The sequence below is a fragment of the Oryzias latipes genome, chromosome 14, assembly GCF_053564925.1.
Source record: "Oryzias latipes strain Hd-rR chromosome 14, Olatipes_Hd-rR_3.1".
Classification (NCBI taxonomy): Eukaryota; Metazoa; Chordata; class Actinopteri; order Beloniformes; family Adrianichthyidae; genus Oryzias; species Oryzias latipes.
Window position 1 is genome coordinate 1,137,336 of NC_136250.1, and position 27,074 is coordinate 1,164,409.

General features: G+C 42.8%; 1 protein-coding gene and 2 long non-coding RNA genes across 5 annotated transcripts in view; 1 reads left to right on the forward strand and 2 right to left on the reverse strand.

The window, feature by feature from the left end:
- The window catches only part of ntm (neurotrimin), a 137,308-nt gene that overhangs the window by 53,207 nt on the left and 57,027 nt on the right, over nt 1-27,074 (forward strand). For 2 of the 3 annotated variants that reach the window (XM_078931042.1, XM_011473259.4), the window contains exon 1: nt 1,390-1,645. In XM_078931042.1, the coding sequence (XP_078787168.1) occupies nt 1,470-1,645 (176 nt within the window). In that variant the 5' untranslated portion in view covers nt 1,390-1,469. Of the gene's footprint in view, nt 1-1,389; nt 1,646-27,074 lie in introns of those variants that run through there. The other variant, XM_078931043.1, reaches the window with a different exon arrangement.
- On the reverse strand, nt 7,915-11,243 carry LOC144983765 (uncharacterized). The gene is made up of 4 exons (XR_013647570.1): nt 11,176-11,243; nt 10,717-10,828; nt 8,966-9,229; nt 7,915-8,530 (listed from the first exon to the last, which is right to left on the reverse strand). It is a non-coding gene; the product is annotated as an uncharacterized LOC144983765 (long non-coding RNA).
- Nucleotides 15,064-16,395, reverse strand: LOC144983766 (uncharacterized). The gene is made up of 2 exons (XR_013647571.1): nt 15,380-16,395; nt 15,064-15,178 (listed from the first exon to the last, which is right to left on the reverse strand). It is a non-coding gene; the product is annotated as an uncharacterized LOC144983766 (long non-coding RNA).

Consider the following 27,074-nt stretch of genomic DNA (forward strand, 5'->3'; position numbering starts at 1 on the left):
CTGTCACTTTAACCCAATGCATCATGGGAGATGTAGTCACAACAGCCGCCAAATGCCGACAAACTTGCTTTTCTGAGCTTCATTGTTTTGTTCACTAGTTACATGGTCTGCCACTGGATTCTGTGGAAAGCTACACCACTAAAGACGAGCTTTATCTGGTATTTTTGTTGGAACTGAGAGACTTTATGAGCAGAATCAGAACAAGGAAGTGAAGACTTCAACCACTTCTGATTGGTCAGACTGATGACATATGTCGTCGCCGGGGGTACTCCTGGCTTGGGGGTCTCTCCCCCCCCTCTCCTGGTCTGGCTGACGAAGATCTGCTTCCCCTCATGAACACACGGTTCACTTCGGCAGCATGCATGTATCTCCACCCCCACGTGCACGTGCACACTGCCACACTGCTCCCTGTCTGCTTCATCCCTCCTCCTTACCCACAGTGTATTGATGGACAGATGTGTTCTGCTCATCTTCCTGTCAGATTTTCACCTTTGATGTAATATTTGTTTTTCCAGCAGATCTGGTATAATTGTTACAGCTTAAAATAATAACTTATTCAAATCAGTGCTTGCATCCCCCACTTCCTCCACCTCTCTTCCTTTTACTCTCTTCCACCCCCCCCCCCCCCCCCTCACATTCTTTCCCTCTCCCCACACACACTAAATGTAACAAATAAATAAGAAATAATAAAGTAACAAAAAGGGGTTTATACAGGTCTACACTCTGGTTTTCAGAAGTTCTATAAACTATTTTTGTGATAGTAAAACCTGTCCAACACAAAAGGCCTTCAGCTCTAATCTGTTCACTCAGTTGTTGGACAGAACAAGTTTGGAGAAAAAGAAAAGAGACAGTTAAAGGGGCGGGACCCAAAAAACAGAGCTGAAGCTGCGGTTAAATCGCGTTACCCTCATTCTTATCAAAATGTCTTTAATAGAATCAAATTAACACAAAGAAAAAAGTATTTTATGGTCTTTCTTATTCCCAACTACTCAGTGTTTAATCAGGGCCTGTTTGGATGAACACAGAACTGATATCCTGGAGATGGGAAATGTTTTGAGATCAGAGAAAGAGGGTAATTTCCCACGGCACACCTGACCAGATTTCACAGCAGACTAGTGTGCCGCGGCACACCGGTTGAAAACACTGACTTAAACAGACCCCGCTTTGGCATCTTTCTCTTGCAGTAGTGTGTCTTACTACTGGTTTTGTTGGTTGCCGTGTAATTTGTTTAATCCTGCTGTTATATTAAGATGTTAAATAAACATGAAACTTTCAAAAACCGTTTTTTGTCTCTTTTAAACAACAAACTAGGAAGTACAGATAGCCATCCTTTTCCTCTGCACAACAGTTACGTGGTTAGAAGATCTGGATTAAGACTGAAGTAGGAGGAGGGGATAATCTCCATGCGTCTTTACAACACGCCTCATCAATAGGGGATTTTTTTGTTTTCACGTCTCAGTGGGCTGAAAATGCATTTTGTGCTGGAACAATATGCTGCTTTTTCCAAATGCTTGTTTGTTCTTTCAATTAGGATTTTGCTTCTTGTGCCTGCAGGGTTTCTTGTCCGCAGCCAAGGAGACTATCAGTCCAACAATAAAGTCATGGACAATATTACTGTTCGACAGGGTGAAGCTGTCTTTCTCAGGTGAGTAAAAAAATCTTTATGCAAAACATGTATTATAGCTTTGATTTAACCTTAAACTAGACTGTGAATGCTATTCTTGAAGTTATGCATTTTGTGTTATGTTGTGAGTAAAAAAGAGGAAGAGCATGATTGAAGTTGTCAGCTTGGTCAAGTGGGAACAGCCGTTGTAAAAGTGGGGAGGGGCTTTGCTCTACAGAGGATTAGTCCCAGAAAAGTTCTCAGTTCAGGAGAATAACGACCCGTCACAGCCATTAACTCTAAATTTAATGCCTTTAACTGTTTTGTAGTTGTCTGTCTAAAAAAAGTACCAGGGATATGAGTGTAGGTTAAAAAAGTAAAAAAAACAACCACCAACACACACACACACGCACACACACACACATTTACTCACACACACACACACCTACTCACACACACACGCACAACTAAGTGCAGTTATTTTGCACTGACAAAAAGCTCCTCCAAAGGGAGATTATCTGTGCTTACCTTTACCTTCCTCTGCCGTTCTAAAGCTTACTGGATGCAAGTAGATTTAGGTTGCCTTCAGGACCGTCAGAAAAATGAACACTGAGGTATCATTTTTGGGGAAAGATGTGACGAAATCTGAAGTTGAATGGGTCTGTAGGAACCAGATAGTTCATAATGAAGGTTTGCAACTGCCACAGTTACAGACAATTACTTTAAGATCAGTGTTAGTCAAGTGTAATTTAAGATCATCTGTGTTTCCAGCTCTTTAGATTTTGCATTTAGCTTTGTAAGTGAGAAGGTAAGTGATTCTCAAAGCTCTACTTATACAAGACTCCCCGTCTCCTTTGACATGTTGTTGGCGTGGAAAATGCTTGCCCAGGGCACAGAATAGTGTCATTCTGGTCCAGACAATGACTCCTTGAAAAGGCTGTGGTGCTGTAATCGTGTGGTATGGAATGACGAGGGGCCTTGGTGGAGATAGAAGAGATCCGGTTAATTTGCATATTGCTATGCAGACCAGAGAAACTGGTCACATGCTGGTGTGGGGTTTTGGGTTGACCGGGCCTTGACAGGCTTGTATAGCCCACAGGGGGAACCACTGGTAATTTAATAGATAGATTGATTGGAGAAGAATTTCAACTCATTGCAGTAAATGAACTGAGGAACAAACAAGTGTTTTCTCTGCAGGACTGTTCTTTAAAATAGTTTAACTGCACAGTGACAAAAAAGCCCACATTTAATGAAACAAACAATTCCCACCAAATGCTAAATACACCTCTCACTACATACAAAACAAAATTCTTGAAACATTGGCCATGATTGTATTAAATAAAATCAATGATATCATTACAAAACAGGTTCTGATGGAACCAGAGACAGATGGAATGTGGAGAATCTCTCAGCCATGATTACATTCCAGAAGAACACCTGCCGTGGTGCAGGGGGTCAGCCAATGATTGAAGGGTTGGCAGTTTGATCCCAGTTAACTGTAGTGTCCATGGGCAAGACATTTCACCCGTCCTGCCTCCACTGGTGTGTAAATGCATATGAATGTCCCAGTGATGGTCAGAGGGGTCGTCGGCGTGTACTGGCAGCCACGCCTGTCAGTCAGCCCCGACAATACTGGTTATGTAGTTTGGGTTCATTTGTTTTCCTATTAAGTTGGGCCAATTATCTTTACATTTTTTAACATGTCATAACTGAGCAAAATGGCAGTCATCTTTAATTTTCTGTAAGAGTGATTTAATATTAGAATGAGCTTAAAGCACATAGTGATTTTCTGCTGCACAACAGTCTAGTTGCTGTTTTTCAGCACAAAAATGATGTAAAAACCACCAGACTTACAAAAAACACCCAGAATATTAATCTGTGGTTAATAAGCAGTACTCATTCATTTTTTATTACTTCCTGATTTGATTGAAAGTCCAACTTTAACACATTTTAATTACATTAAATCAACCATGTTTGCAGGTAGTCAGAGAAAAATATAAAATAATGGACTCCTAATAAACTTTACTAACAATCATTGATGATTTGCTCAAAATTAAAAATAATTGTAAAAAAAAGTGAAAAGAAAAACAAATAATTGGAGTTTAACTTGTTAGCCTATCATGAAATAAAGTGGAAATTTTTCATGTACCTTTGCTTTTTAGGTGAAGAAAACAATTAAAAGCAAATGTCCTTGTGAAACATAAAGAGGTATTTGATTTAAAAAAAAAAACTGTTCTTGTGAATATAAAATTTTCCACTTTTAAAAAAACAGTATAAACTAAATCAATTATCACCTGAGATGACTCCAAAAAGTACTTTTTGTTTTTTCAACACCAAGAGGAAAAATCATCCCAATAACCTTCCACATGCATTAATAAAACATAAGATCTGTTGTTTATATTAATATAACAAAAAGCTCTGTTGTTATTTTTTAAAAACATGTAACAGGGCTGTAGGTGTGTGTCAGCATTTGCTACTAGGAGAAACGCAGGAGACCATGCCGTCCAAAACAAACGTGGAGGAGAATCTGGCAGTGGATGCAAGTTTGACATGCAAATCACTTCCGATGTGCAGTATTATGCCAGGCCTGGCAGATTTGTTGCACTTTTATCCCAAAAGTGTGACTTATTCCCCAGAGCAACTTATACTACAGACAATGCGGTACATTGAAGACATGAGGGTGATTGGTGAGCGAGGAAGGTGCAGAGGAAGGGTGGGTTAGATGGAGGTGACTAGATGGATTAATGAATGAATGAATGAATGAATGAATGAATGAATAAATAGCCTTCATTGTGAAACACTATAATTACAGGTACAACAAAATTACTCTTTTCTAGGTGTAGAAGAAGGGGATGTGCAAATTATGAGAGGATCAGCGGTAGCAAAAAAAGAACATACATCTCTCCTCTTGACAGGGCAGTAGTAAAAAAAAGAACCTGCTATACAAGAAAAAACGCACAAAACAAAATGTTACACAATATGATATGGAAGGACAGGGCGCTAGGGAGGGGGGAAAACCATCAGTGCACCGTTCTGGGGCTGCACTTAAATGTTTCGATCTTTTTCATCATAAAAGACGCTTTATTTTTAATTACCTCATTTGCTCTTTTCCATGCACGAGCATAGAAGTTGGTGTACGGAAGAAAAAAATTGAAATGACATTTTAAAACAATACACTTTATTGCCAATTAAATATTGAATAAGCTACTCTGTAGGGTTCATGTGTCGGTAACTCTGCCTCACTAGCAGTGAACCTCACCACACGTCATGCATAATCTATCCATTCAACTCACTTTCTGGTCTATGGGTTTGCCAGTCCGTTGTAGGCCAGTGTTGTCCTTGTGCACAGACCATTTACAGAAATTTACAGACCATGCCCTGTAAATGACATTGCCCACAACTTTGAGCTGTTGTTGTTCCATATCACTTTAATGCTTGTAAAATGTCAATGATAATGACAATACAATGTTTAGCAGTGTAGAATGTTCTTAACTGGACATGTTTCTCATGCAGCTTTCTACCACAGTATTATTCATTCACTGAGCTTCTGGAAGTGGTTCTTTCTTTCACAAATGTTTGTAGAAGCGCGGCTGGAACTTAGGTTAATGATTTCACACATCTGTGACCAATGAAGTTAATCGAACACCTGAGTTTATTTGAATGTAAGGGAGAATACTTCTGGCAAAATAGTGTGCTCAGCTCTTTTATCTGCAAATAGTTCCATGTTGCAGCAAAGGCAACCATTTTGTTGTCTCTGTCAGGAACTGGTGGTGTAAGACCCAAAATGCAGGAGGCCAGGCTTTGTGGCAGAAACTTAAAACATTTAATAAATAAACTGAAAAATGAAAAAACCCTGAGAGCAACAAAGGAGTGACAAAAAAGAGCAGAACAGATCAGATGACCTGACATTGAGGAACTGAAAACCCTTAAATAGACTGAGGGTGATTGAACCTGGTGAGATGGACAAGGAAAACAAAACATGACAAAAAAACACCACAAAAACCTAAGCACAGAATCCTCACAGTACTCCTCCCCAAAAGGGAAGATCCCAGATTTCCAAAACACCTGAGAGGAGGGGCCTGGAGGAACAAAATACAAAATACAAAAACAAGTACCTGAAGTGGTGCCCAGCTGCCTGCACTATAGTTAACTTGTGGGGTTCTATTTAAGCTCCTCTGTTTCTGTGCTGTGTGTTGCAGTGTAGTTCACTGATCTGTTTGTCATGTTCTTGGCTTTGCTAAAAGCCTGTGTTGCTATGTTTGGAGTGGTGCCTTTTGTTAAATTAAATTAGTCTCCTCACCCCTTTTGCCACTCGGTCCCTGCATTTGATTCATTCTGATTCCCCGTAACACCTGAAGACTCTGCTAAACAAGCCAAGGACGCAACCAGCAGAAATAAATTGCTGATCTGCTGTTGCCCAAAAGAGTTTGATGTAATCTGCGTTTCACTGAGCTATGCTCTCTGGGCTTGGCTTTCCCAAAACATTTTCCACTTCTTTGGTAAATGAAATGTATGTTGGATGTGAGGACATCTGCTGTACCTCGTCTGCTCAGGCCGATCTGGACTAAAGTCTATCTACTCATCTTCTGCACAGTCTCCTCTTTCCACACAGCAAGAAGGTCCGTGGCTCAAGTCCTGGCTATAGGACCTAAAACAGAACATCTATCTATCTACCGGTTTCCGGTTCCGGGTTACACAGCAGGACGCGTGGCGTGCCTCTCTGCGAATACTACCATCTTCAAATTAATTAAAAGGTTGATTTTCCCCAAAAAAGAGAGCTGACCATGCCCCAGAAGAAACCCCAGGAATACAAAAACCTCAAAAGGACTCTTGACATTATTCAAGAAACGCTGAAAAGTTTTATGGAACAAGTGTCGGCTAAGCTAACGCCACTTTGGGAAATGATGGAAGAGTTCCGAAGATTTCTGGCTCAAAACGAGCAGCGAGAAAACCGGGTCGAGATTCTGGAGAAAAGACTGGACGATGTGGATCAGCAAGTAAGGATGAATAATGTCATTCTCACTGGAGTACCAATCAAGCCTCGAGCGAAACTGAATGCAGATGGGGCCAACACTGCTAATGCTAGCGCTAGCATAGCTAGCAGTGCTAATACGGAGATCGGTGCAGAGTCTTTGGAGCAGCAAATACTTTCATTTCTCACATCTAAAGGGATTTCCCTGGATATCAATACCATCGAGACCTGCCACCTGCTCCCCAGGAGAAAGGAGACGGATAAACCAGCGATCCTCATCAGGTTTGTGAATCACAAGCACAAGCTAGCTTTGATGACCCAAAGGAAACACCTGAAAGGTTCGGCTATGGAGTTAATTCAGTCTCAATAATCAGAAATGCACACAACCGGTTTTACAAATGCACACGCTCCGATTCACAAATGTCATTTTATGCAAACGTGAAAAATAAATTCGGAAATACACACCCTGTGTTTCACAAACACACAGATTGTGTTTCACAAATGCACACTAAATGTTTTACAAATGCACAATAAGTGTTTCTCACAAATGTGCACACTGTGTTTCACAAAAAACATTTTAGAAATTCACAATAAACGTATCAGAAATACACAGTAAGTGCTTCACAAACATGATTTTTAGGTACACGTGATGTGAACTCACAGATCATTCGAACTGCAGACTGTGCATTCAAAATCCTGTTCTCGTTTGTGAATCTCCCCGTGTGTGTGAGAGATTTTTCTACGGTGAATATTGAGACTCATCTGACGGAGCGGGTCAACTAATGTCACCATTGGCTAGTGAATCTGTCAATCAAACTCATCGGGAAAGCAGGCGGGTTCGCTTTTAACCAATCGTATGGCCCCTTACACTTTCTCTACGCTTTCTGCGGGTGACAAAAGCCCCGCCCATGTTTGATTATGGACCAGTCGGTCGTTAGCGTGTTAGCCTTAGCATGGCTTGTCGGTTTATTGCCTTCGGTTGTCAAAAATTACTGGCTTGTGCAACTTTTCAGTGGACCTGGAAGCAAGGCAACAGTGGTTGAATGCAGTTGACATTGAATCCATCGAACTCTGTACTGGTCATGAGATTTAAAATGAATGTTTCACTCGGGATTGTTTGTACGTTATTCTCTTAGCTTTCATGCTAGCGTCATTTCAACACTCAGACACGGTCTTGATCATATGAAGGTGGAGGAGAAAAATCTTCAACTTCCACAGAAGGTTTTGTGGAGAAACTGGCATCACTTTGCTCCGTACCACGCAGTGGGACTACATTACCTCAAGTTCATCTCACTGTCAATCACAGATACCCAATACACCCCCCCTGCTCAGCCCGAAGTCACTTTGCTTGACCTTAATTTTATTTTTTTAATAACTCAAATGTCATTGATTTTATATTGTAACCATATACATATACACCTCTTGGCCAGGTCACCCTTGCAAAAAAGATCCTCATCTCTCTGGGTTTTATAGCTGGTTAAATACTACACAACAAAAGATGGTCATAGAACAACAAAGTGCAAACATTCACCCTTTATTGCAGAGTAAAATTCAGTGAAAACATGGACAGATTAAAACGTCAAAATTTAAGCAAATGTGGGATCTCTACTGATTTGAATTTTATTTAAACTGGAACTAATTTTCATAACTTCCTTACATACAATGAAGTCCCTTGAACAATACAGCAGTATTGATTTGAACTCTGTCTTGCCCCGCTCAGTCTCTCTTCTTCTGTATGTAATTATGTCGCCTAAATTAAGTTCTAAACACACTGGACAGTAAAGATGTAGGTCCACTCCCAAACGGTCTGAATTCCACAATGGATTGATGTCGTCTTGCAGTTCCAACATTTGTGGACCCAAAAGAGGACTGTCCCATACCAGGACATTGATCCCAGGATGAGGTTCAGTCATGGATCCACTCTCCTCCCATTCAATCTCTGGAACCAGCATACCCTGACAAAAAAAAAAAAAAAAAAAAAGATACTGTTTATGAACAGCACTGTTTTTTTTGTGTTTTAGATTATGTAGGAACAGTGACAGACTAATAATAACTTATATTGTTGCTTGCAGGCAGACCTCATATCTCCATAACTGTTTATAATTTGCAAATAAGTGAACCTTAACAAAGTAGTGACATTAGTACATCTGATGGCTCATAAGGCCATGCATTGTGATGCATTTTGAACTTGCAGATGTGCTATTCTCCCTACAAACAAACAATTTAGGGAAATTGTTTGCACCACACAACAATAATCCTTTTCATTCATTTTCGATGAAAATTCACTGTAGTCATTATGATTTCATGATACTCTTCTTGATACTTTCCACTTTAGTCAAACTGCACACAAATCAGTTGTCCAGTACAGTGAGATTAAATAAAGCATTTACCCAGGGATCAGAAACAGGGTTCTGGGTCAAGCCCAACTGCCACAGCTGATTTGGTGTCATGCTTTGCTCCGTCCTGATTGGATGGCTGTCCCACGCGTCACTAAAGACATCCAAACTGGCCTGAATGCGTGGTAGAAAAATGTAATGGCAGCAGAATACGTGATGTGACTGATATTGAGCAAGTCTTGGTCCTCAGGAGAGTGCAGGATGTTGTAATATAAACCAGTAACACTCACGAAGACATCACACCAGAGGAGCTCAATCCTGTATTTGGAAAAAAGCAAAAAGAAATATTATATTGTCAGATTTATTTTTAATACATCATTCACTTTTATGTATCAGGGCTCCAGACTAACTTTTTTCAGTAGGAGCACAGTGGCCCCCAACTGAAAATTTTAGGGGCACAACCAGAAAATTTAGGGGCGCATACCGTAAATCAACATTCTAACCAAATCTACTAATTTCCACTGTATTACAAATAAATACTTTAACAATAGATGCAGAAATTACAATATGCTGTTTCTAATTCAGTGTCATATTTTATTCTGCACTTTTGAAGATGCAACATGAAGGTAAACTGACAGCACCATCGCTGTCACGACAGTACAACTAAGTAAAAATAGTAAAAAAAATACCATACATTTAGAATAAAAAAAAGTTTTTAGTAACAAGTGATTACCGTAGTAACCTTTCGTAATTTCACAGTTTCAAACAATACTTAAATGTATGTAAATATTAGAGGATGGAAATTCATGTTGGTGACACCAAATAGGTTCAGCCAAGATGCACAATAAGCGTGTTTGAGATCACCCAGATGGACGCAACACTGCACAGATCACCTGGTGTGTGACGTATATTTTTGTTTTTGCTCCAACATCACCTGTCAATCAAAACAAAAATATCCCGAGAAAGGGGTGAGAGCAAGACACCAATCAGAGCGAACGCAGCTGGAAATTTAGTACTGAACTGACTAAAAGCTGCCCTACAGACTAAAAAACAATGCATTATGGGACATGCGTCCTGATGGGGTTTTTGTAGTTCACTGATCAATTAAAATAATTTAAAATACCAACTGATTAAAAAAAGGCTACATCCATTACAAAACATTAAAATAATTATAAAAGATGTAATATCACAGCTCATACTTAGGGGGAGAGGCATATTAAAACGAAATTGAATGTTAAGGACAACTCCTAATTCCTGGTCTCTTTCAGTCTCGCTGCAGCTTCGATTTCATGCGAGTTTGAGACCCCTGCTGTACACTCTGTCACTGGTACACTAGCCGCAGGTCGGAAGAACGAATCAATAGTTCGCTTGCTCATAGCTCAGACGCACATATCAAGTTGTGATGATGTTTGTCTCCGTTTCCTTCCCACGGATGTTTACGCGCGCTCGATTATCTCTAGGCCCCGCCCCTCCACATATTTTAGCCACTTGCAGTGACTTTCCCTATTCTTCTCACACGCATTGGCCGCCTCAGGCATCACTCAATGAAACGCGAGTGTGTGCTCGCGTGTGCTCCAGTATCATGAGTATTCGCGCGAGTGTGTGTGTCTGCCTGCGTGCGTGTGCGCTCGCGTCTCATTGATGATTTCATCTCTCATTTCATCGATCATTGACGTGCTCCTTTCATGTTTAATGTATAAAAAATACGGAGGGTGGAGGAGGCAAATTTACTGGTAGCACATGTGCGACTGGGTGTAAAATTGTATGTGTATATATTAAAGCTTCTAAAACTAGGTTCAACTCACCGTTGATTGTGTGTACACTTTTCCCACAATGAAGCCATTTGTGTCAGTTGTACGTACTGTGAGCATTAACTCGGCTATGCCCACATTTTCTCCTCCATGATCTCCTCTCACCCTGACAATAACATGAAAATCATGTCTCAAACACATAATTACAAATGCATTGCCAATACGGTACACATCAGTTTAAAATGTAATGTTCTTATGTATGATGCCAATAAGTAGAATTTCTAGGTTAAAAAAATTGCAGGAGTGGGTTACATGTATCACTGAGGAAAAAAATGAGGTGAGAGAGACTGTTGAGGGGGGGTAAAATGTTATTCATGAGGGGAAAGAGTTTTAGAGTTGCCTTTGTTTATGGAGAGGAGTCTAAAAAAAGTAATTTTATTTTTGTACAAATAACCAAGTACTTATACTGCCTGATATGTGAATAAAATATTTCTTTATGAATAACATAAATACCTCAGAGGAAAGCCATAAACGTTCACAGCGTCACTGAAGAAGGCCAAGTGGGTGTCTGCACAGTTGTTAATAATAATAATAATAATAACTTTATTTGTATAGCACCTTTCCAGATAAAAATCACAAAGTGCTTCACAGTACAACACGATAAAACAACAGTAAAACACAGTAAAAACACATGTTAAAAAGAAATTAAGAAAAAGCTATTTTAAAAAGATATGTTTTTAGCTGCTTTTTAAAAGAAAACACTGAGTCCACAGATCTGAGGCTGAGAGGAAGAGAGTTCCAGAGGGATGGGGCCACCGTGGCAAAGGCTCTGTCTCCTTTAGTTTTTAAACGGGTTCTCTTAACAGCCAGCAGACCCTGGTCACATGACCTCAGTGACCTGCTGGGAGTGTATGGCTGCACCAGGTCTTTTATGTAGACTGGTGCTTGGTCATTAAGAGCTCTGTATGTTAAGACCAGGATTTTAAAATGCACTCTGTAGTGAATGGGGAGCCAGTGCAGCTGCATTAACAACGGGGTGATGTGTGAGAACTTGGATGAATTGGTTAAAAGCCTGGCAGCAGCGTTTTGGACAATCTGGAGCCGTTCTAGAGATTTTTTACTTAAACATGTGAAGATGGAGTTGCAATAGTCGAGACGGGAGGATATAAAACTGTGAATGAGCATCTCCATCTCAGAACGGGACACGACTGGACTCAATTTTGCAATGTTTTTTAGATGATAAAAACAAGAGCGAACGAGTGACCCGACATGGGAGTCCAGGGATAAAACCGGGTCTAAAGTTACACCTAGGTTCCTGACAGAGGGCTTGATAAAAGAAGCAAGTGAGCCGAGCTCATGGATTATCTTGGGGAGACAACTGTCAGGAGCACAAACTAGGACCTCAGTTTTGGCTTCATTGAGTTGGAGAAAGTTGTGATTCATCCAGCTCTTAACTGAATCCAGACACTTTTGTAAAGTCTGTATTTTAAAAACATCCTGGGGTTTAAAAGACACATAAAGCTGAATATCGTCAGCATAAAAGTGATAAGAAATGTCATTAAAAGAACTTAAAATATGCTGTAAAGGCAGCAGATATAAAATAAACAATAAAGGTCCCAAAACTGAGCCTTGGGGCACACCAGAAGTGAGAGGAGCAGAGGAAGACTTAAACTTGGAGAAGACAACAGAGAAAGATCTGCCAGTCAAATATGATGAAAACCAGTTTAAGGCTGATCCGGAGACCCCAACCCAGTTTTTCAGCCTGTCCAAGAGGGTGTAATGGTCCACAGTGTCAAAGGCTGCGGTCAGGTCCAGTAACAGTAACACAGAGCATTTTCCTGCATCACCCTGCATCAGGATGTCATTAGTGACTCTGAGAAGGGCTGTTTCAGTGGAGTGAGCTCTGCGAAAACCTGACTGAAAATGATCAAACATCCCATGACTGTCGAGAGCAGCTGTAAGTTGTTTGGCAACAACCTTTTCTAAAATTTTAGACATGAAAGGAAGGTTAGAAATGGGTCTAAAACTGCTCAAGAGGGAGGGGTCAAGCCCAGGTTTTTTAAGGAGAGGAAGTACAACAGCTTCCTTAAAGTGCTCAGGGACTTGACCAGACAGCAGAGACGAGTTCATTATTGACAGGACACAGGGACCAATGGACTGGAAGACATCTTTGAGCAGAGAAGTTGGCAACGTGTCGAGGGAGCAAGAGGATGACTTCATTGTGCCAACTAATTTGACTAACTCAGGGAGGGAAACAGGCGAGAAAGTGTCTAAAATCACAGGACGAGGCGGACCAGGAAAAGAACCAGAGCCAGGACCAGCTGTGTGACACAGAGAGCTTCTCACAGATCTGACCTTTTCAATAAAAAATGATAAAAACTTTTCACAGTCATCATTGGAATGGATGGGAACGGCAGGTGGACTGGGCATAACAATATCACTAATAGTGTTGAACAGCACTTTAGGATTACCTCTGCTTTTGGAAATGAGATTAGAGAAATATGCAGCCCTCGCATCTCTAACAGCATTGTTAAAAGAAACTAAAAGATCCTTAAGATGAAGGAGATGAACATTTAGGTGAGTTCTTTTCCATAAACGTTCAACTTTTCTGCATAATTGTTTCAGACGGCGAATACTATTGTTAATCCAAGGGGAAACCTTAGTGACAGGAGCCAGTCTAGTTTTAACAGGACAGACTTCATCCAAGATGGAAAGACAATAACGGTTAAAGTTACATAATAAAGTATTAACATCAGTACACGGAGAAAGGACCAGGTTAAAAGCATTAGAAAAGACCTCAGCTGTGGAGGAGTTAAGGATGCGAGAGCTGACTTCTCTGCGTACAGGCGAAAGTGATACAGAAAAAGACAAGTTAAAAAAAATGCAATGATGGTCAGAAATAAAAATGTCCTCAGAAAAAATAAAATCAATATGCACACCCAAGCTAAAAACAAGATCGAGTGTGCCACCTTTAACATGTGTGGGCCCAGACACATGCTGAGTAAAGTTAAAAGAGTCCATTAGGCTGATAAAACCACTGGCAAATAGATCAGAGTCATCATTAATATGCATGTTAAAATCACCAACTATGATCAGGTTAGACAGCTTCATAGTGGAAGAAAGAAAGTCGCTGAACTCCTGTAGAAACACACCATTTGATCCAGGTGGACGGTAGACAACGGCACAGTGAAGGGGGTACTTATTCCCGACTTTGATCACCTGGAGCTCGAATGAAGAAAACTGAACAGCGCTCACCGAGCGGCATAGGAGGCGATTCCGAAAGACCGCGGCGACTCCCCCTCCACGACCCGATGGCCGAGGCCGTCCGATGAAGGAGTAACCGGCCGGGCAGAGTTCAATGAGGGACGAATGGTCGGAATTCCGCTGCCAAGTTTCAGTCAGAAACATAAGATCCACGTTCCTGGAGTCGATAAGATCGTTTAGCAGAAACGATTTGTTAGCCACGGATCGGGCGTTGAGGAGCGCCATGCTCAGAGGGGAGGGAGCCCGGCGCAAGTTGTCAGCGACCCGCGTCAGGGGCCGCAGGAGCTGAGGGTTAGAACCCAGGCAGTCCGAGAATCCGGAAACCACAGGGAGAGGCGACCATGTCAAAGAAGAGATTGGATGAACGGTCCTCAGGTAGCACGGCCTCAGAAAACCAGACCCTGCGTGTCCAAGCAGGGACTCGGGAAAAGCATCTGGGTCGGTGGAAGTCGACAGATGACAGCTGACCAGGAACGCTCGTCGCCGTCTACAAGACACTCCTCGCTTCCATCGCAGCCTGATCTTTACCTGGACGCCAGCTCTTTTCCCTCTCCTCCTCCACCGAGATCCGCGTGGCACCGGTAGGCCCTCAGTCAGGACACCGGCTGGAGGCGCCAGATGCAGGGAACGAAGAACGCCGGCGCAGGAAGAAGAGGTATCTTTGCCGATCAGCGAAAGTCCAATAGACAGCAGTGTAAGGCGGTCGTAAACAAAAGCAGCTAAAACGTCGTTTGCAAGAAACAAAATAATAAGCACAGAAAGAAACAGAACTGTAAATTTCTGTGAGAGTGTCCTGCCGGCAGCGGCTAAGCCAAACACAGGCGCCATCTTGCCACATGCAAGAAATCCAAATGTCAATTCTCTGCTATCTTCAGGTACAGGATACATGGAATACAAGTACAAATACTTTCAACTGTCAGATATCTACAGGGGCAAAAATGCTAAATTCCCAATTGACAGGTAAAACAGTAATACAATAGGATGATAAAATATGAAATAGAATAGAATAGAAGGGTATTTAATAATCCCTGAGGAATTTTTTTTAAAATGGCCATTTTAAAAAAACACATAAACACACACGCATTACAAATAGAAATATCACAAAATAAAAAGATTGATAAAAAAAGGTAAATAATTGGAAAATCAGTGGGTAAAATTAAAAGAAATTACTTGTAAGATGCCCTGCCACAGAGTTGTATTGCCTGATGGCACGAGGAACAAAAGATTGTCACGCTGTCACATTCAGTAATTCCTAGAGAATAAATAAAAACACTACAAACATGGATTAGATCATTTAGCTGTCTTATCTTAAATTACATAATTTTCAAATATATGAATGGGGAATTTTTTTAAAACACTCTTGCTATGATAACTTGAGCTTGTAGTAAAGAACACCTTTAAAAAAAATCAGAGACAAGACACTGATCACAGGAAGCCTGTGTGTAATACTTACAGTAACTTCTACTCAAATCACTGTTGACAGCTGATTTCTCCCATCCACCCTTTCTGTGACTACTTATCGACTACAAAACAGCCTAAAAACATAATGTTTGGGATTCTTGTCATTACGTCATTGGAAGTAAAGATACGGGGATTTTAGTGGCTGTCACTCTGACACAATCTCACAGGGCTTTTCAGCACAATACGGGTTCTAACGTTAGAAACTTAATGAGGCTTCTTTCATTCATCAGTGGATTCATGTATGTTATGTTTAAAAAATGCCGTTTTCATGAATGTCATATGAATTAACTTTGTTGCACATATCCACCCCGTCTTAAAGTCTGGGTTGTGAAAATGCTGTGTCTAACTTTAACCCGGATCGCGTTTACATAAGGCAGCACACGGAACAACTAGCTAGTTAGCATAGCATAGCATCAGTGTTTAAACAAATCGCCGTCTCCAAATCAATACTTTTTATTAAACTTTCTTTGCTGCTGTAAATCCGGCATGCTTTTCCCCTTAGTTCCTTATGAATCATGTTAAGAACCTACAGATCATTGGCTATAGACGCTAGCTTGAACCGACACCGGCTTGAACTTCACTCACACTCACACAGACACAACTTGCACAGGCTAAGCAAAACAAAGCTGAGCTAATTTGCGGTGGGGGTACTCTGCAAACGACTCGGCTGCAGTGTTCATAAAGCATTCACACATGTCACTTGGCAAAGGAGAACGCTTCAACTTAGTATTCAATAACATTACAGGACGTACAACGAGGGAATGATCAAATAAATGCATTACTTACGGGCTGAGACTGATCCCGTTCAGAAGACCTCTCCGCCATGTTTGCCGCCCGCGTCCTTTCAACTGCTGTGCTGAACAGCTCCCTCCCTCGTCACTTTGAAAGTGAGGAGTGTAAGGGGCCATTCGATTGGTTAAAAGCGAACCCGCCTGCTTTGCCGATGAGTTTGATTGACAGATTCACTAGCCAATGGTGAGATTAGTTGACCCGCTCCGTCAGATGAGTCTCAATATTCACCGTAGAAAAATCTCTCTCACACACGGGGAGATTCACAAACGAGAACGGGATTTTGAATGCACAGTCTGCAATTCGAATGATCTGTGGGTTCACCTCACATGTGTACCTAAAAATCATGTTTGTGAAGCACTTACTGTGCATTTTTGATACATTTATTGTGAATTTCTAAAATGTTTTTGTGAAAAACAGTGTGCACATTTGTGAGAAACACTTATTGTGCATTTGTAAAACATTTAGTGTGCATGTATGAAACACAATCTGTGTGTTTGTGAAACACAGGGTGTGTATTTCCGAATTTATTTTTCACGTTTGCATAAAATGACATTTGTGAATCGGAGCGTGTGCATTTGTAAAACCGGTTGTGTGCATTTCTGATTATTGAGACTGAATTAACTCCATATTCGGCTGCTTATCTGAACGACCATCTGACCAGAAGGAATGCTGAAATCTCAAAACATGCACGGCTTCTCAGGAAGCGTAAGCAGATTTAGAACAGTTGGGTTAAAGGCTGCAGGATTTACGTCAAACCACTCGGTCCAGAGGACCGGTCCAAGGTTCTGGTTGTGAACACCATGAAAGACTTTGAAAAGTGTTTAATCACGGTCGTCTGAAACAACATGGAGTAATAAACCAAAGAGCCAAATAATTTCAAGAAATATGACACGTGGATTCATCACTTTCTCTGTATGTCTGACGTCACCTGAATAACAACAGAGTTCTGACCTGCAGACAACTTCACCTCAACTTTCACCGTCGCTGATATCAGCTGAAGAAGGATATGGACCTGAATCTAATGTCTGCAGTCATAACATCGAAGAGAACAAACTCTGTTCAAACTCAGAAGATCAGCTGTTATCAGTAAAAGAAGAAATACCAACCTTGGACAATCGACAGTTATGGACCCTTTTTACTTTTCCCCTACATCATTACTTTATTATAAAAAATAAAAATAAAAATACAAATTTTTTTTAAAAAAAAGTAAAACAAATGATTAATCACTTATTGAAAATTGTTAAATTGATTGACTTTTAATGATATTACTTCACTTTCTCCAAAAATTGATAAATTGATTCAAAAATCTTTCCTAATGTAGCATAATTTTGCACATGTTTTTAACTTTTGATACTTGATGAAATTTTGCTATGAAAATTCTTGAAACAGTTTTGTCTACTTAACTGATATAGTATTATGTTTTATTCATATGAATGGCTTTTACAAGTAACATAATCTGCATATATTTCAGATGACTGATCTGCATTTGCCATGTTGATTTCTAAAATAGTTATTTTTGACGTAATACTTAAGTAATTCATCTTTGTCATGTGCTTTATCGATATCTTATGATTTTTAATTCTGTCTGATAAAAACTGTGAACCGGATATTGATAAATCATGTAATAAAATGGTTATAGTATAACGGGGTGGGATTATATGAGTTTGCTTCCTTCCACTCCCTTTCAAGCAATATTTATTAATATGTCTAATTATCTTTTGATCTTTCCAGGTATCTGTTGTAGCCACTCCTCCAGCTTGGGGGTTACTGCCCCGAGTGCTCCAATTACTACAGGCACCACTGTCACCTTCACTTTCCAGGCTTTCTCCAGTTCTTCTCTGAGTCCCTGGTATTTCTCCAGTTTCTCATGTTCCTTCTTCCTGATGTTCCCATCGCTTGGCACTGCCACATCCACCACAACGGATTTCCTCTGTTCTTTATCCACCACTACAATGTCTGGTTGGCTCCCCATTACCATCCTATCAGTCTGGATCTGGAAGTCCCATGGGATCTTTGCCCTCTCATTCTCTACCACCTTCAGAGGTGTTTCCCATTTTGATCTTGGGGTTTCCAGTTCATATTCTGCACACATGTTTCTGTATATTATTCCTGCCACTTGATTGTGGCATGTATGCTTTCCCTGCCAGCATCTTACACCCTGCAGTTATGTGCTGGGTATATATACACATGTATGTATACGTATGTGTACACATGTATGTATACACATGTATGTATACACACATACATACATACATACACTGTGCAGACCAAAAGTTTGAAAATGCCTTCTCATTCAAAGAGAAACTGTAGATTTACACTGAAGGCATAAAAACTATGAATTAACACATGTGGAATTATGTACATAACAAAAAAGTACACTGACCAAAAATATAAATGCAACCCTTTTGTTATTGCTCCCATATTTTATGGTATGAACTCAAAGAACGGAAACATTTTCCACATACACAAAATAACCAGTTCCCTGAAATATTGTTCACAAATCTGTCCAAATCTGTGATAGTGAGCACTTCTCCTTTGCCAAGACAATCCATCCCACCTCACAGGTGTGCCATATCAAGATGCTGATTAGACAGCATGATTATTGCACAGGTGTGCCTTAGACTGACCACAAGAAAAGGCCACTCTGAAATCTTCAGTTTTGTTTTATTGAGGGGGTCAAGGGACTCAGACAACCAGTCAGTATCTGGTGTGACCACCATTTGCCTCATGAAGTGCGACACATCTCCTTCACATAGAGTTGATCAGGTGGTCTATTGAGGTCTGGGGAATGTTGGTCCACTCTTCTTCAATGGCTGTGCGAAGTTGCTGGATATTGGCAGGAACTGGAACACGCTGTCATATACGCCGATCCAGAGCATCCCAAACATGCTCAATGGGTGACATGTCCGGTGAGTATGCTGGCCATGCAAGAACTGGGATGTTTTCAGCTTCCAAGAATTGTGTACAGACCATTGCAACAAGGGGCTGTGCATCATCATGCTGCAACATGCGGTGATGTGGTTGGATGGCACAACAATGGGCCCCAGGATCTCGTCACGGTATCTCTGTGCATTCAAAATGCCATCAATGAAATATACCTGTGTTCTTTGCCCATAACAGTTGCCTGCCCATACCATAACCCCACCACCACCATGGGCTATTCGATCCACAACATTGACATCAGAAAACCGCTCACCCACACGACGCCACACACGCTGTCTGCCATCTGCCCTGAAAAGTGTAAACCGGGATTCATCCGTGAAGAGAACATCTCTCCAACGTGCCAGACGCCATCGCATGTGAGCATTTGCCCACTCAAGTCTGTTACGACGACGAACTGGAGTTAAGTTGAGACCTCGATGAGGACGACGAGCATGCAGATGAGCTTCCCTGAGACGGTTTCTGACAGTTTGTGCAGAAATTCTGTGGTTATGCAAACCGATTGTTTCAGCAGCTGACCGAGTGGCTGGTCTCAGATGATCTTGGAGGTGGACATGCTGGATGTGGAGGTCTTTGGCTGGTGTGGTTACACGAGGTCTGCGGTTGTGAGGCCGGTTGGATGTGCTGCCAAATTCTCGGAAAAGCCTTTAGAAACGGCTTATGGGGGAGAAATGGACATTCAATTCCCTAGCACAGGGGTCGGCAACCTTTTATACTCAAAGAGCCATTTGGGACCGCCCCTAATGAAAAGAAAGCACCCCGAGCCACAACCCGTTTTGACATCATTATATATATTATGCATGTATATATTATATCTAGGGTGCTCATTACGTCGATCGCGATCGACCGGTCGATCTTCAAGGACATGAGTGTAGATCGGCCAGAAAAGATTTAAAAAAAAAAAAAGTACTTCTTAAAAATCCACCAGCCAATCAAAATCCTCACTGAGAAGTACGGGACTTGATTGACATGTAGATTAGCAAATCGGACACCGTCTGAAACATACATCACTGCAAATGCACATTGTATTATTTAAAGGATGATACTGCGGCAGCGTGTGGGAGGAGCTACCAGCTGAAGTTATGGTCTGATCGCTGCATGGAGCGATGTGTTTGTCAATGCATGGTAGTACAGTGGTCGAGAGGTGCAAGACACGCTTACATTTCAGATACAGCAACAGCAAAACCCAGTACAAATGAACAAATCACGAAACACAACAGCAAATACTGAAACACAACAGCAAATCACGTAACACATCAGCAAATCACGAAACACAACAGCAAATCACGAAAGACAACAGCAAATACTGAAACACCACAGTAAATCACGAAACACAACAGCAAATCATGAAACACAACAGCAAATCACGAAACAACAGCAAATCACGAAACACAACAGCAAATACTGAAACACAACAGTAAATCACGAAACACAACAGCAAATCACAAAACACAACAGCAAATACTGAAACACAACAGCAAATACTGAAACACAACAGCAAATACTGAAACACAATAGCAAATACTGAAACACAACAGCAAATCACGAAACACACCAGCAAATCACGAAACACACCAGCAAATACTGAAACACAACAGCGAATCACGAGACACAATAGCAAATACTGAAACACAATAGCAAATACTGAAACACAACAGCAAATCACGAAACACAACAGCAAATCACGAAACACACCAGCAAATCACGAAACACACCAGCAAATACTGAAAAACAACAGCAAATCATGAAACACAGTAGCAAATACTGAAACACAACAGCAAATCATGAAATGACAATGACAGAACAAATGACAGAGTCCTGAAACACAAAAGCAATTTGGGTGAAAACTAACAAATACTGAATTACAAAAACAATCTCGATTCAAATGAACAAATCCAGAAACACAACAAGGAAAGCGGAGAAACGGCGTCTAACAGAAACGGAACGTCCTGAATCTCGGAAGTGACGTAATATAAGACTAATTGTGTATTATCCTTTACATTTCCTTATTACTGTCTTTTTTATGTGGACATTTTCAATACATAAGACAGTCCAAAAGCATTTCTTCAATTGTATTACTACAATAAAAATTACAACAACGTTTAGCAAGGTAAAGTTTTTGCTTTTCCGGTATTAAGGGTATTCCCTCTCCGTTAAGGCCACTCTAGCAAAAATGCTTCAGGGCTGTTTCATGTATTTAAAATGTCCACATAAAGAAAACAGTAATTAATAACATTTAAAAAATCATACACAATTAGTTTTATATAACGTCCATTTCTGTTAGAAGCCACGTCTCCGCTTTCATTGTTGTGTTTCTGGTTTTGGTCATTTGTAACGGGGTTATTTATTTGTAATTCTGTATTTGTTTCAGGACTCTGTAATTTTCATGATTTGCTGTTGTGTTTCACGATTTGCTGTTGTGTTTCATGATTTGCTGTTGTGTTTCGTGATTTGCTGTCGTGTTTCAGTTCTTGCTATTGTGTTTCGTGATTTGCTGTTGTGTTTGATGATTTGCTGTTGTGTTTCGTGATTTGCTGTTGTGTTTCACGATTTGCTGTTGTGTTTCACGATTTGCTGTTGTGTTTCAGTGTTTGCTGTTGTGTTTCACGATTTGCTGTTGTGTTTCATGATTTGCTGTTGTGTTTCAGTATTTGCTGTTGTGTTTCAGTATTTGCTGTTGTGTTTCGTGATTTGCTGTTGTGTTTTGTGATTTGTTCATTTGTACTGGGATTTGCTGTTGATGTATCTTAAATGTAAGCGTGTCTTGCACCTCTCGGCCACCGTATGGTAGACACGAAGAATGTGGAGAGATCAGGTTTATTATTTTGAAGAGTTCTACTTGGTAATCATGTTTCCATGTTTGAGTTCATAAAATCATCCCAGGGAGTCTCTGCTTCAACTCCCGCAGGGAAAGCTGCGTCTCAATCTGACGCCCGTGTTTGCATCTCTGACAGAATTTGAAGCCAAAGACCTTGCTTCAAATGCTGGTCCTTGCTCCTGAGTGCTGGGCCCCGCCAAATTTCCAACTGTGGCCGAGCCTGGTCGGGCCATATTTACAACACCCCTTGTGGGCCCTCTTTTTTTCCCCGGGGTTCCCCCCTCCTGGGCGGGGGCGGCGGGCCCCCTGCCTCGCTCCTCCCTGGACCAACCGTGGGCCGGGCGGATGGCTGCCTGGAGTGCGGAGCGGGTCTCCCTTGGGGGGTCCTGGCTCGTACCTGGGGTTGGGGCGGGGGGATGCCCGGAACTCCTGGGTGGTGGTGGGGTGCTCGTTTGGGGCTGTGGGCGTCCTTCTCCGGTGGGGCCCTGCGTTGGGTTCTCCCGGCGCGGCGGGGGGGCTGCTCTCCTGGTTGGGCTGGGGCGGCGCTCTCTTTCCCTCCGTGCCTCCCTGGCCTCTGGCTCTGGGGGCCTTGCGGCGGCCCTGCTGGCCCTGGCCTGGGTGACGGGCTTGGTCGCCCGGGCGGCGGTTGTTCCCTGCCGGTTCCCATGTGGCGTTGGGGGGATTCCGGCTGCCGCTGCTGCTGCGGTGGGGGTCTTGGGGTGGGGATGGCTGGGCACTCTCCCTCTTTCTTTTCACGTTCCACCATCCATTTTAGAAGAACATAAACACTCACCTGAGCACTGGTGTTAGCTCACCTTTGCACTAACAGTTTGCATGACTGAATGACTGAAATATTTCACACTAGTTGGTTTTAAGGCATAAGTATGCGTGTGTGAACACTATCTGTTTTGTGTACATGTCGACAGGTGGACATTTTTGCAGCTAGCAGGTGTGTTTATAACATTTGAGTGTGTGTGTGGACGGGCCCCGCCCTTTTTGTACTGCATTTGAACCTTACCATAATGATTAACAACCAGTAAACTTGTTGCTGTATGCTGCTTCATGGTCTTATCCCCCTTCCCCTCCTATTATCACCCCCCTCTCTCTAGCGTCCCTCTCTCTTCTTCCCCTCTTTCCTTTTCCGTCCGGTCCAACACCAAAGATTTTCAGACATGATTGAAATTAATAAAGTTTGGCCTCAATTACAAAAGGGGTTTATTCAGACATACCTTTGGTTTGTCTGAAGATTAATAACCCCTCTTGTTAAAGCAAAATATGTCCAACACAAGAGGCCCTCAGCTCTCATCTGTCTGCCCAGCTGTTGGACAGGACAAGTTAAAAAAAAAAAAAAAAAAAAGAAAGAATTTGAAGCCAAAGCCCCTCCCCCACCTCTCTACCTGCTTTACCTCTCTACCTGTTCACCTGTTCACATCCTCTGCAGCTGAAAGTTGTTTCCCCCGCGCTCCTTAGTGTGTGTCTCCTACACAGAGAGCGCAAAATACGGTCATCATAGGTTGACACGATAGTCGGGGCGCTCCAGCGAAGCACAAGGATGAAAGAGTCGGACGCAGGTTATAGCGGGGAGAGAGCGGGTTAAACAATTGATGGAAGAAGGCGGCCCGCTGAAGAAATATTCAATAGTGTACACATTTTATTATTAGTCTGAACTATCTTTTATTTAGAAAAATCTTTTATTTTGGGTGGTGGGTGGTGCTGGGCCTGGGGTGTCGGCGCCTCCGGGGGTGGGGCCCCTGGGCTGGGTGGGCCTGGCCCATTTGCTTAGGGGGCGGCTGGGGGACAGCTGTTTGACCACCGGGGGACAGTCTACCAGCTGTCCCCAACTTACCCCCTTCCTCATATAACCTCATATTAGGGTGAGGGGGTGGGGGGTTTAGCCTGCGATGCGCCTTGGGGGGGAGCTACTTGGCAGTGGCCCCCCTCCTATGGTTGCCGTATGGAGTGGGCCCCCCCTCTTTCGGTTTTATTTGCACCTTAGACATGTAGGGTCCTTAGTAGGGGGGGTGCTTGGACATCACTGCCAGCAAGCAGCAGATGTCCTCCTAGTACCCTACCCACCAATTTTAACCGCACCTTAGACATTTAGGGCCCCTTGGTGGGGAGGGTGAGGGGACATCACTGTGAGTAATCAGGAGATGTCCCCTTAGTGCCCTACTCGCCAATTTTAACTGCACCCCCCTTAGTACACACACCCCTCCCCCTTTAATATATACATTCCAACATAAACACACACACATAGACACACACACCCTGTCAAACACACATACACGCACACACATTTTGCAAGGAAGGTGGGACCTGGGTCCATCTGTCCCCTACCCCTTCCCTGGTGGGGGGTGCAGGCCCCTTGGCAACGGCGGCCGTGTCCCCTGGGTGCCGGCTTCCTGGGCCCGGCGGTGCTCTCTCCGCACGGTGGGGGGGTTCACATTACACCTGAGCCGGGGGTGTTCATGTCCCTGGGGGGTGGGTCCTGGTCCTTGCCCCTGAGCGCTGGGCCCCGCCAAACTTCCAACAGTGGCCGAGCCTGGTCGGGCCATATTTACAACACACCTTGTGGGCCCCCTTCTTTTCCCGGGGTTCCCCCCTCCTGGGCGGGGGCGGTGGGCCCCTGCCTTGCTCCTCCCTGGACCAACCGTGGGCCGGGTGGGTGGCTGCCTGGAGTGCGGAGCGGGTCTCCCTTGGGGGGTCCTGGCTCGTACCTGGGGTTGGGGCGGGGGGATGGCCGGAACTCCTGGGTGGTGGTGGGGTGCTCGTCTGGGGCTGTCGGCGTCCTTCTCCGGTGGGGCCCTGCATTGGGCTCTCCCGGCGCGGCGGGGGGGCTGCTTTCCTGGTTGGGCTGGGGCGGCGCTCTCTTTCCCTCTGCGCCTCCCTGCTCTCTGGCTCTGGGGGCCTCGCGGCGGTCCTGCTGGCCCTGGCCTGGGTGGCGGTCTTGGTCGCCCGGGGTGCGGTTGTTCCCTGCCTGTTCCCGTGTGGCGTTGGTGGGATTCTGGGATTCCGGCTGCTGCTGCTGTTGCAGCGGGGGTCTGGGTGTGGGGCTGGCTGGGCGCTTCTCCTCCTTCTTTTCACATTCCACCATCCATTTTAGAAGAACATAAACACTCACCGAAACACAGGTGTTAGCTCACCTTTGCACTAATAGTTTGCATGATTGAATGAATGAAAGATTTCACACTTGTTGGTTTAAAGGCATAGGTATGCGTTTGTGAACACTATCTATTTTGTGTACATGTTGACATGTGGACATTTTTGCAGCTAGCAGGTGTGTTGATAACATTTGAGTGTGTGTGGACAGGCCCCGCCCTTTTTGTACTACATTTGAACCGTACCGTAATGATAAACAACCAGTAAACCTGTCTGCTCTATGCTGCTTCATGGTCTTACCCCCCCCTCTCACTATCACCCCCCTCTCTCTAACATCCCTCTCTCTTCTTCCCTTCTTTCCTTTTCCGTCCGGTCCAACACCAAAGATTTCCAAACATGGTTGAAATTAATAAAGTTAGACCTCAATTACAAAAGGAGTTTATTCAGTCATACCTTTGGTTTGTCTGAAGATTAATAACCCCTCTTGTTAAAGTAAAATATGTCCAACACAAGAGGCCCTCAGCTCTCATCTGCCTGCCTAGCTGTTGGACAGGACAAGTTTAAAATAAAAAGAAAAAAAAAGAAAAATCTTTTATTTTGCTAAATCAGTCCAGTACGAAAAAAAAACATCAACAAAAGCTGTGTTGGGCGGTTTTTGGCTGGGTCTGGCGTTTTCAGATGACTTTTGGGCTGGAAAACTGTGACTCTATCTGGCAACACTGGCGCAAACTCTCTGTCATCAGAAAGTTGCTCTCTGCCCCGCGGCACGTCAAGTTCCCGGCAGAAGATCGGAGTGTTTATGGAAGCCGCCCCGCGTGTGTCCTCCTGCTATCATCTCTGCAGTTCTCGCCCGCTAAATACGAGCTCATTGAGGAAGCTGGTTTTTACGTGGCACACACTTCGTACAGAGCCAGCAGCGCCTTTAAAATGCCATGAAAAATGAACAAACTAAAATAAAATTGTAGTGTTATAAAATACTCATAGTATTTCCATAGTCACAGGGAGCCACAACAAAAGGATGAAAGAGCCACATGTGGCTCCGCAGCCATGGGTTGCCGATCCCTGCCCTAGCAACAGCTCTGGTGGACATTCCTGCTATCAGCATGCCAATTGCACGCTCCCTCAAAACTTGCAACATCTTTGGCATTGTGCTGTGTGATACAACTGAAGATTTCAGAGTGGCCTTTTCTTGTGGCCAGTCTAAGGCACACCTGTGCCATAATCATGCTGTCTAATCAGCATCTTGATATGGCACACCTGCGAGGTGGGATGGATTGTCTTGGCAAAGAAGAAGTGCTCACTATCACAGATTTAGACAGATTTGTGAACAATGTTTCAGAGAACTGGTTATTTTGTGTATGTGGAAAATGTTTCATATCTTTGAGTTCATACCATAAAAAATGGGAACAATAACAAAAGTGTGGCGTTTATATTTTTGGTCAGTGTATGAAACAACTGAAAATATGTCATATTGTAGGTTCTTCATAGTAGCCACCTTTTGCTTTGATTACTGCTTTGCACACTCTTGGCATTCTCTTAATGAGCTTCTAGAGGTAGTCACCTGAAATGTTTTTTAGTTCACAGGTGTTCCCTGTCAGGTTTAATAAGTGTGATTTCTTGCCCTTTAACCCCTTGTGCTATCCTAGGCACTTTGACATTGGAGTTGGGTCATCTAGACCACATAAGACTGCGCTGAACCTTTTTTTCTTCAATGATTTGTGATTCTCACTGGTGTCCATGGATTACATGAAATCTTTCCTCCTTTATCCACTTTTGTCATGGTAGGGAGAACACGTCAATGGTCATCTTGACCCTATAGGATAGCACAAGGGATAAATGGGGTTGGGACCATCAGTTATGTTGTGCAGAGGTCAGTTGGATACACTGCTGATAGTCCTACTGAATAAACTGTTAGAATTTGGATTATGGCAAGAAAAAAGCAGCTAAGTACAGAAAAACGAGTGGACATCATTACTTTAAGAAATGAAAGTCAATCAGTCCAAAAAATTAGGAAACTTGGAACGTGTCTCCACGTTCA